Source organism: Peromyscus eremicus, chromosome X (genome assembly GCF_949786415.1).
Source record: "Peromyscus eremicus chromosome X, PerEre_H2_v1, whole genome shotgun sequence".
NCBI classification, from domain to species: Eukaryota; Metazoa; Chordata; class Mammalia; order Rodentia; family Cricetidae; genus Peromyscus; species Peromyscus eremicus.
Window position 1 is genome coordinate 18,594,352 of NC_081439.1, and position 12,023 is coordinate 18,606,374.

The 12,023-nt window shown below is 38.6% G+C and overlaps 1 protein-coding gene across 1 annotated transcript; it reads left to right on the forward strand.

The window, feature by feature from the left end:
• The first annotated feature begins 8,033 nt into the window (after window positions 1-8,033).
• Window positions 8,034-11,780, forward strand: LOC131899157 (uncharacterized). Its single transcript, XM_059250546.1, has 3 exons — window positions 8,034-8,112; window positions 8,554-8,666; window positions 10,989-11,780. The coding sequence occupies exons 2-3, from the start codon at window positions 8,638-8,640 to the stop codon at window positions 11,659-11,661; spliced, it is 702 nt and encodes a 233-aa protein (XP_059106529.1). The 5' UTR covers window positions 8,034-8,112; window positions 8,554-8,637; the 3' UTR covers window positions 11,662-11,780.
• The last annotated feature ends 243 nt before the right edge of the window (window positions 11,781-12,023 follow it).

The following is a 12,023-nucleotide window of genomic DNA, read 5'->3' on the forward strand; positions in this document are numbered from 1 at the left end:
CTCCCTGGGTAGAGCCTTTCTTTCATTTATTTGATACATTTCTTTTTGCTTCCACAGATTAAACAGTAGCTTCATATCTATATCATGTCTGGAAATACCATGATGGATTAGCCAGCACCAAAGGTCCAGACCAAACATGCCACCTTAAAATTCACCTTTCCTTTGCTGACAATTATGGTTCAGGCAGTTATGAACATTGCCTTGGTTATACTGCCCAATACAATATGTACAATCACTTTGCCTTTGGCAATTCAGTACTGCCGCCTGGTTCCATCTACTCTGGTGCCCAAAAACCCATTACATTTAATTCATCCAACTGAGCAGCAGAGTCTCAAACCCTAACTGTCTGGCATAAGCAAAATAAAGACAACAAACTTCAAATGTGCTAGTGCCCCTCTCACAATTTTGTGTTATATAGGATTAGTGAAGGGCGGTTAACAGCCAGCAGGCAGGGATCCTGCGGGAAGGCTCCCAATTCACCAAGACCCATCAGCAGACCCTGCAATCTAACACTCTGCCCTCATACCCATCTTCTCCAGACCCCAGCCACTTCCTGAGGCTTAGAAACCAACCCCCAGCCTTCATCAGGCTTAGTGAGAGAGCTCTCATTAGTCAAAGAGCTGTCATTGAACCAAGAGTAACCTTAGGAGACAGGGAATCTGCAAGCCTTCATTAGACCAAGAGTGGCTTTCTGAGAAGTAGTATATGCCACCTCTCATTGGACCAAGTGAGGCTTCCTAAAGACAGAATCTATCAGCTCTGGCTAGACCAAGAGCCCTGATAAGACCAAGAATGGATCCATGAGTCACAGATTCAACTAGCTTGAGTCAATCCAAGAGCAGCTCTCTAAGACATGGAATCTGCCTGTTCCAATTAGACCAAGAGCTAAGATTAGACTCAGAAGGGCCCCCTGAGAAACAGACACAATAAGCACAGAGGGGACCAACAGCAACTCACTCAGACACAGGCACCTCTTATACCTATTAGATGAGGAGAAGGGCAAATGTCAAAGCACAAGTACATAAAACAACACAAAGAGCAATACAGCATCCCCAGAACATAGCCCTCCTCCAACAGCAGGACCTGAATATCACAAGGTAGAAGAAGCAAAAGAAAGCAACCTTTAGAATAATATCATGATGCTAAGGGCCTTTCAAGAAAAAAATGAAAAATGAAATTGAGGAAAAGACAAACAAAAAAGTCAAAGAAATCAATAAAGAAGTTGAGAAAAAGACAAACAAAAACATTGCAAGAAATCTGTAAAGAAATAGAGGAAAAGACAAAGAAAAATTGGAAGAAAGCAATAAATCCCTTAAAGAAAACCATGAAAAAGCAATTAGAGAGGTGAGGGAAACAGTTCAAGACCAGAAAAGGGAATCAGAAACAATGAAGAAGACACAAACAGAGGGAAAGCTGGAAAGAGAAAATATGAGTAAACGAACAGGAAACATAGATGCAAGCATAACCAACAGAATACAAGAGATGGAAGAGAGGATCTCTGGTGTAGAGTATACAAAAGAGGAAATGGATTCATCAGTCAAAGAGAATACCAAAGCCAAAAAACATAACACAAAATGTCTAAGAAACCTGGGATACCATGAAAAGACAAAACCTAAGAATAATGATAGAGGAAGGAGAAGAATACCAACTCAAAGGCACAGAAAAAATATTCAATGAAATCATAGAAGAAAACTTTCCCAACTTAAAGAAGGAAATACATATGAAAATACAAGAAGCCTATAGAACAGCAAACCAAATAGACACCCCCCCCCAAAGAGTCCCCTGGCCACATAATAATTAAACTACTAAACCTACAGAATAAAGAAAGAATAATAAGAGCAACAAAGGAAGAAGGCAAAGGGACTTATAAAGGATAACCCATCAGAATAACTCCCAGTTTCTCAATGGAGACTTTGCAAGCCAGAAGGACCTGGACAGATGTAATGCACATGCTAAGAGACCATGAATGCCATCCTAAACTGATATACCCAGCAAAACTTGCAATCATCATAGACAGAGTGAACAAGACATTCCAAGATAAAACAAGATTTAAACAATACTGATCTACAAATCCAGCCCTACAGAAAGCACTAGAAGGAATATTACAACCTAAGAAAGTCATATACACCCACGAAAACACAGGCAGTAGATAACACCACAGCAGTAAACCCCAAAGAAGAGAAGTACACACACACTACCACCAAAAGATAACAGGAATGAATAATCACTGGTCCTTAATATCCCTTAATATCAATGGACTGAATTCACCTATAAAAAGACACAGCCTAACAGAGTGGATATGAAAGCAGTACCCATCTTTCTACTGCATACAAAAAACACACCTCAATTTCAAAGATAGACACTACCTCAGAACAAAAGGCTGGGAAAAGTCTTTCCAATGAAATAGTCTTAAGAAGCAAGCTTGTGTTGCCATCCCAATATCTAGCAAAATAGACTTTAAACTAAAATCAATCAATAGAGATCAAAAAGGACATTACATACTCATCACAGGAAAGATCCACCAAGATGAAGTTTCAATTGTGAACATTTATTCCCCAAACACAAGGGTACACACATATGTAAAAGAAACATTACTAAAGCTTAAATCACAAATAAAACCCCACACATTAATAGAGGGAGACCTCAACACCCCACATTCACCACTGGACAGATTTTCCAAATTGAAAATTAACAGAGAAATAAGGGACTTAACTGATGTTATGACTTAAATGGACTATATATATATATACACACACACACATATATATGTATATGTATATATATATACGGAACATTTCATTCTAACAAAAAAGAATATACCTTCTTCTCAACACTGCATGGAACCTTCTCTAAAATTGACCACATGCTTAGCCACAAAGCAAATCTCTACAGATACAAAAATATTGAAATAACCTCCTGTTTTCTATCAGACCACCATGATTTAAAGTTAGATTTCCACACCAACAAAAACTACAGAAAACCTACAATCTCATGGAAACCGAATTGTGCTCAACTGAATCACCAATGGGTCAAGGAAGAAATAAAGAAATAAATTAAAGGCTTCCTGGAGATCAATGAAAATGAAGACACCACATACGCAAAACTATAGGACACTATGAAAGCAGTGCTAAGCGGAAAATTCATAACACTAAACGCCCACATAAAGAAGTTGGAGAAATCTCACACTAGTGACTTAACAGCACACCTGAAAGCTCTAGAACAAGAAGAAGCAAAGTCTCCCAGGAAGAATAGATGCCAGGAAATTATCAAAGTGAGAGCTGAAATCAATAAAATAGAAACAAAGAGAACAATACAAAGAATTAATGAAACAAAGAGTTGGTTCTTTGAGAAAATCAACAAGATAGACAAGCCCTTACCCAAACAAACCAAAAGGCAGAGAGAGAGCATCTAAATTAGGAAAATGAAAAATGAAAACAGAGACATAATAACTAACACTGAGGAAATCCAAAGAATCATCAGGTCATACTTCAAAAACCTGTACTCCACCAAATTGGAAAATTTGAAAGAAATGGACATTTTTCTGGATAGGTACCACATAGCAAATTAAATAAAGACCAGATAAATGACTTAAATAGACCAATAACCCCTAAGGAATTAAAATCAGTCATTAAAAGTCTCCCAACCAAAAAAAGCCCAGGACCAGATAGTTTCAATGCAGAAGTCTACCAGATCTTCAAAGAAGAGATAATACCAATACTCTTTAAATTGTTCCACACAATAGAAACCGAAGGAATTTTACCAAACTCCTTCTATGAGGCTACAATTACCCTGATACCCAAGCCAAAAAAAGATACAACAAAGAAAGTGAATTACAGACCCATCACACTCATGAACATTGATGCAAAAATACTCAATAAAATATTGGCAAACAGACTCCAAGAACACATCCAAACAATTATCGACCATGATCAAGTAGGCTTCATCCCAGAGATGTAAGGGTGGTTCTACATATAAAAGTCTGTCAATGTAATCCACCATATATACAAACTGAAAAAAAAAACCACATGATCATCTCAGTAGAGGCTGAAAAGGCCTTTGACAAAATCCAACAACCCTTCATGATAAAGGTCTTGGAGAGATCAGAAATACAGGGAACACACATAAACATATTAAAGGCAATTTACAGGAAGCCAACAGCCAACATCAAAGTAAATGATGAGAAACTAAAGTGATTCCACTAAAATTAGGAGTTAGACAAGGCTGTCTGCACTCCCCATATGTATTCAATATAGTACTTGAAGTTCTAGCCAGAGCAATAAGACAACATAGGCAGATGAAGAAGATTCAAATTGGAAAGGAAGAAGTCAAGCTTTCACTACTTGCAGATGACATGATAGTATACATGAGGGTCCCCAAAAATTCGACCAAGGACCTCATGCAGCTGATAAACACCTTCATTAATGTGGTAGGACACAAGATTAACTCAAAAAATCAGTAGCCCTCCTATATACAATTGACAAACAGGCTGAGAAGGAAATCAGAGACACATCATCCATTTCAATAGCCACAAATAATATAAAATACCTTGGAGTAACTCTAACTAAGCAAGCAAAGGACCTGTGTGACAAGAACTTTAAATCTCTGAAGAAAAAATTGAAGAAGATATCGGAAAATGGAAAGATCTCCCATGCTCATGGATAGGCAGTATTAACATAGTGAAAATGACAATCTTACAAAAAGTAATCTGCAGATTCAGTGTAATCCCCATCAAAATCCAAACACAATTCTTCACAGACCCAGAAAGAACAACACTCAAATTCATATGGAAAAGCAAAAAACCAAGGATAGCGAAAAAATTTCTGTATAATAAAAACAACCACTTGAGGCATCACGATCCCTGACTTCAAGCTCTACTATAGAGCTACAGTAATAAAAACAGCTTGGTACTGGCATAAAAATCAACATGTGGACCAATGGAATCCAACTGAAGACCCTGGCAGTAATCCCAACATATATGAACACCTAATTTTTGACAAAGAAACCAAAACGTTACAATGGAAAAAAAAAGCATCTTCAACAAATGTTGCTGGCATAACTAGATGTCAACATGTAGAAGACTACAAATAGATCCATATCTGTCACCATGAACAAAACTTAAGTCCAAGTGGATCAAAGACCTCAAAATAAATCCAGTTACTCTGAACCTGATAGAAGAGAAAGTAGGAAGTAGTCTTGAACATATTGGCACCAGAGATCACATCCTAAATATAACACCAGCAGCACAGACACTGAGAGAAACAATTAATAAATGGGACCTCTTGAAACTGAGAAGATTTGTAGGGCGAAGGACACAGTCCTTCAGAATGGGAAGGACTACAGCCTACAGAATGGGAAAATATCTTCACCAACCCAACATCTGACAGAGGACTTATATCCAGAATATATAAAGAACTCAAGAAGTTAGACATCCAAATATCTAATAGCCAAATTAAAAATGGGCTATAGAGCTAAAAAGAGAATTCTCAACAGAAGAAGCTCAAATGGCTGAAAAACATTTAAGGGATTGCTCAACTTCCTTAATCACCAGGGAAATGTAAATCAAAACAACACTGATACCATCTTACACCCATCAGAATGGTTAAGATAAAAAAACACTGAAGACAGCTTATGTTGGAGTGGATGTGGAGCAAGTGGAACACCTCTACACTGTTGGTGGGAATGCAAACTTATCCAGCCACTTTGGAAATGAATATGGTGCTTTCTCAAAAAAATTGGAAATCAATCTTCCTCAAGACCCAGGTATACCACTCTTGGGCATATACTCAAGGAATGTTCAATCATACCACAAGGACACATGCTCAGCTATGTTCATAGCAGTTTTTTTGTAATAGTCAGAACCTGGAAACAACCCAGATGCCATTCAATTGAAGAATGGGTAAATAAAATGTGGTACATATACACAATGAAGTACTACTCAGTCAAGAAAATCAATGACATCATGAGGTTTTCAGGCAAATGAATGGAACTAGAAAATATCATTGTGAGTGAGGCAACCCAGACTCAGAAAGACAAACATGCTATGTACTCACTCATAAGTGGATACTAGAAGTAAAGCAAAGGATAACCAGACTGCAACCCACAGCTCCAGGGAGGCTAGCTAGTAAGGATGACCCTAGAGAAATACAAAGGGATCACACAGTGACAGAGAAATGGATGAGATCTACATGAGCAAACTGGGGGTTAGGGGTGGTATTGGAGGGCAAGTGTTGGGGGTATGAGAACTTAGGCAAGCAGGACTTCCTAGCTGAATCAGGAACAGAAAGGGAGAACATGGAAAGAGATACCATAATAAATGAAGACCCCATGGGAATAGGAAGAAGCAGAGGGCTAAAGAGGTCCCCAGAGATCCACAAAGATGACTCCACTATAGACTACTGGCAATAGTCGAGAGAGTGACTGAGCTGACATACTCTGCTGATAGGATGGCCTAAGACCCTAACTGTTACAATATAACTCTCATTTAGTGACTGGTGGAAGCAGATGCAGGGATCCACAGTCACGCCCCAGGTGGAGCTCCAGGAGTCCAATCGGTGAGAGAGAGGAGCAATTATATGAGCAAAAGATATTGAGATCATGATTGGAAAAAGCACAGGGACAAATAGCCAAACTAGTAGAAACATATGAACTGTGAACCAATAGCTGAGGAGCCCCCATGGAACTGGACTAGGCCCTCTGGATAGTTGAGACAGTCGATTAGCTTGAACTGTTTAGGAAGCCCCCAGGCAGTGAGACTGGAACCTGTCCTTGGTGCATGAGCTGGCATTTTGGAACCTAGGGCCTATGGTGAGAAAATTTGCCCAGCCTTGGTGCAAGGAGGAGGGGATTGGACCTGCCTCAACTGAATGTACTGGGCTCTGCTGACTCCCTGGGGGAGATCTTGCCTTGGAGGAGGTGGGAGTGAGGGGTGGATTGGGGTGAGGAAGTCTGGGAGGTGGGAGGAGGCAGTACAGGGCTATCCATGGCTGATATGTAACATGTCTAGAAAATCTCTCATATAAAAAAAAGATACAAGAACTAGATAGTCATGGCCATACAGTTTATTACAATGTAAGTCTCTGACCAGCATCATCATTTTCCTTATTTTTTCACAATTTTTGGAAAGTTTTATATGCAGTCACCAAACTGCATGCCCCTCACAATTGGTGAACCAAGATAATCAAATGCATTTGTCTCTTTATGTTCACACCATGGGTTTTTGGTTCCCTCTGAGCTTCCTTGAAAGGTCAGTAACTTCAGAGGTTTCAGTAACTATAGGTTTTGACAAATTGGAAAGCCTATTCCAGATACTCAAAAAATTCACCCTTATATTTCTGTTGCTCTAGGACAACTTCTAATACTAAGATGTTTATTGTCCAAGGTTCTCTAGAGGTTCTGTTCTTATAAAATATATCTTTATCTATATCTGTATTTGTGTATCAATCAATAAACCTGTCTATATATCTATCTATGAAGGTGATTTATTATAATGGTTTACAGGCTGTTCTGCAACTAGTCCAAAAGTGGCTGTCTGCCAACAGAAGGTCAAAGAATCCAGCAATAGTTCAGTCAACAAGGCTGAGTATCCCAGTTGGTCTTCAGTATATGTTGGAATCATGAAGAGTGTAAGTTCTTATAGCAGTGAAGGAATGGGCTTTATAGTGAGAATGAGAACAAGAAGTAAAAAAAAAACAAATATGAACATGCAAATTTGTGGTCCATATTAAAGGTCAATCTTATCATCTTGAAAGATATGTAGTAAAGGTGAATATTCCCACGTGGAAGATCTGGACTATAAGTAGGTCTTTGCATTTCAGAGGATATAATTAAGAAAAAAAAATCCCTCCCATGTGTGCCCAGTAATTAGAGTTTTAGTTAATTCCAGATATTATCAAGTAGACAATCAAGAATAGTTTTTGGCTATTTGATGCGTCACTTAATAAGAAATCAATTTTAAAGACTTCACTCTGACATTTCATGGGTCCCCATTGGAACCCATTTGTTGCCCATGACCAACCACATAGCACTTGTAGTCATGGAAACATAAGAATGCGTATAATTCACTTAAGTTTGGCAGTCAGTAACACTTGAATTTCCTAGAAGAGAGATAAAAAGGTAAGAATTTTATATTTTCCATGTTGTTTTCATTAATCAGCTTCAAGATCTTAAGACATAAGATGCCAAAGAAGGTCTCTGACATATTGATTAGGGTATTTTTGTACATGTTTTCCATTTGAGTAAATCCTTCTGAACATCATAAGTGACAGGAAGACCCAAGGGAATAATAACTCTCCAGTGTTTACACTGCCCATTTATCTGTGTACCTCACTGAAGTTTGTGAATGGGAATTAGTGTCTCTGGTATTTCCCTATGTATAAAATGAGAATAACAATTGTCTGGGTATCATTCAAGGGTCACTAATATCCTGAAGTGTTTAACATAGGTCCTAATTAAGTAAAACATGTGCTGTGAATTCAAAAGTTTCTGAGAGCCCAACCATCAACAAGGCGTTGTTCTGAGCAGAAACATGTGCCTAACAGGACTTCTTTTACTCAGGTGCTTCACCACTTCATGTGACTCCCTCTCTAATTAGTATTTCCTGTGAATTAGAAGAAGACTTGTGATATTGTCATCTTCCAAATGGATCACTTCGCCCCTAACACAAAAAGGTAAAAACATAACATATGCTACATGAAGGATTTCTACTTGTTTCTTTACAAAACACTTGTGTCTACTCTTGGGGGTTCAGACAAGGGCAGTACCACATCCTGCCAAGCTAGCTCATTTGGCACAAAATCATTCTCCCTCCTGCTTTCATTTTTGCTTTGACGCATACTGCTCCTGCAGTCACTGCCTCAGATCTCTCTTGGCAAGAAAGAGCTCATGGTGATACCCAAGCCACCATCAATTGCAAACTGATCTTGTTGATGTAATTTCCCAAGCAGTAAGTCTACAATCTTCACCATTTTAAGAAGCACATTCCATAGGAGATTATGGAACAGCAGGTAGCTCGTGGATAATGCTTTCCGGCAAGGAGATTCCATTTATAAGACCCTTAGTAAAAGGTGAAAGATTTATACCATCTGAAGAGAAACAGGGAGTCCAGTTGAAGAGAGAGATGAGGGATTATATGAGCAAGGGGGGGTTAATATAATGGGGAAATCTACAGCTACAACTGAACCAAGCTCCTGGAAACTCATGAACTTTAGACTGACAGCTGTGAAGCCTGCATGGGACCAGACTAGGCACTCTGCATACAGGACACAGTTGTGTAGCTTGGTTTGTCTGAGGGGCCCCTGACAGTGGAATCAGGATCCCTGGTGCCTGAGCTGGCTTTTTGGGGCCCATTATTTATGGTGGGATGTCTTGCTCAGCCTTGATGCAGGGGGGAGTGGCTTGGTACTGCCCCAACTGAATGTACCAGGCTTTGCTGACACACCACGGGAGGCCTTACATTTTTGGAGGAGGAGATGAAGGGTGGGTTGGGGGGGGGAAGGCTTAGGGGGAGCAGGAGAAAGGATGAGAGGGGGATCTGTGGTTGGTATGTAAAATGAATTAAAAAATTTTCTTTAATAAAAAATACACAAAAAATACCTTAACCTTCTGCATGTGCAATGGCAATGACATATGCACATACTGGAATCACTGAAGGACATTGCTTCTTTCCTTTTGTTGAATAACTCTTCAGGACCACTCATCATGATTTTCTCATTTTCCTTATTGCTACACTCAAAGATCTGAGTTTAGAGAAGATGCAAATAAGTTCCTTCAAAGTGTTAATGTGAAGTGTAAGTTTTGTGTCAAAGATGACATTGGCTCAACCAAAATACCTCAGGATACTTTATATGTTGCACCCAAATGAAGTCAATATTCTCAAAGTGCAATATTGAATATATTAGCAGATACAAAAATTTGCATATCCATGATTCCTCATCTTCTACATACATATTATAGTTTTGTGGTTATGGAAAATGAACTCAGCACCTCACACATACTGGATAATGAGTAATCTACCAAAAGCTATATCTACATCCAGTTACACAAAGAAGTTAAAGTTTGTGTTCATGCTGGTTTTAATTACAAAATATTACACATACCTTTCTATAGAATTGAATACCATTTAGGAAAATATGTAAAGAATTATGACAGTATCTGTTCTAACACTCTTGATCTACTTAGCATTCCTTTTTTGTTCATCTTTTATGTTCATATATCTTTGGATATTGAAAGAAGTCAGGTATACAATCCAGAGGTAAAGGCAGACAAACCTGAGATTTCAAGGCCAGCCTGGCATACAGAGTGAGGTCCAAAACAGCCAGACCTGTTACACAGAAAAACCTTGTCTCAAAAATAAATAAATAAGTAAATAAGTAAATAAATAAATAAATAAATAAGTAAATAAGTAAGTAAGTAAATAAATAAATAAATAAATAAATAAATAAATAAATAAATAAATAAATAAATAAGTAAAAAGAAGTCAGATATGTTTTGGTTTGACATAAATGGGCATACCATCTGTATCATTTTCCTTTTTGCTTCTTTCTTCTCAAGGGTTATACACATTAAAATGCTTGTGTAAGGATCATGCAACAATCCACTACAATAACTTGAGCATTCTTCTCCCCAGAACACTCATTAAAGTTATTTACAATTGTTCTGTTATGCAAAGAGGAGTGCAGTTAGAATTACCTTAAATGACACTGAAAACTAGTATTTCACCTTTAACTCCAAGTATTGAAATTCCAAGTCAACAAACAGGAATATAGCAGCACTTGAAGGATATTGTGAAATTATTGTCCAAAACATCTTACAATGGGAACTCCTGCCACAGTCATAGATTTAAAGGCTTCTTATACATAAGTACAACATTGAGACAGCAAGGGCAAGGTATGAGTATTTAGTACTCTGTAAACCATGATTCATTCACTCTGTTTATCACTCTGCATTTGTGTTTCTGGATTTACTCTATACTTGTTCAATCTTATCTACAGATTTTCACGGGTGAAGGAATGGATCTTCAGACTGACTGGCTTCCTTTGCAGCCTCTTGTCGTTGGGGTTTGGAATAATCCTCCAAAGCAGCCGATACTGGCGCCTCTGGGAATTTGACGACAAGGTTGTTCAGCTTGTGTACATCGGACACTGGGGAGCTTATTACCATCAGGAGTTTAACATCTCTGGTTCTGTGACCAGGATTCTGGTGCACAGCCCTGTCAACTCGACCTGGACCATTTCACCTGAATTTAGATGTGCACAGATCCTGATCTTACTGGCTATGTTTATAAAACCCGTGGTGGTGATTTTTAGCTCAGCGGCTATTAGGGTTAGCATTATCAGAGCCTCAGTCCCTGAGATTCAGATACTCTGCTACAAGTGTTGTGTCTTAATTCTGCTTCTCAGCAGCCTTTGCACAACTCTTTCTGTGACCTGGAACCATGTAGTAGATCTTTATGGTGAGACCACTCTTGATTTTCCACCCACCTTTCCTGTTAGGAAAGAAGACCTGATCAAAAAACACTACACTCATGTGTTCCCCATAGGGGTCCTGACAGCCACCCTGTCACTCTTTGCTATGATTATGTTCCTCTTTGAGATCAGGTCATTGAAATTACAGAGTAACCTGAATGCCCAGGGTACTTCCAAGCACGCCAATCAAAATGCCTGAAGTATGAGCTCTGGTGTTTGCAAAATGTGCCAGAAGACTCCTTGCTCAAATTTACTAACATTACACAATATTCTTGTAGTATTCTACTCATTTAAAATAAAATATTCCTTTGATTATCAGGCTGTGTCTGAAGCTTGTATCTTCCTCTATCTGTCTAATGTCTTCCCTTCCTTAAAGGTGTTCACATCCTAAGCTCTGCATGCAAAGATGATGTGTTCAGATAGTGCCAACTCCTTATGGCAGACAAATGTGTTGGTGAAATGAAACTGGCATAAATCAAAAGACCAACCCTAAGGTGAGTGGTTTGTTATTAAAGTGAAATACAACACAAGGAATTAAGTATGTGTCAGGGTGGAGACCTT

Bases quoted from the DNA above. Each gene is read 5' to 3' on its own strand.
- LOC131899157 (XM_059250546.1), top strand. From the start codon at position 8,638: ATGGATCACTTCGCCCCTAACACAAAAAG. The intron at 8,667-10,988 runs GTAAAAACATAA...TCTTATCTACAG, and splicing joins TTCGCCCCTAACACAAAAAG to ATTTTCACGGGTGAAGGAAT.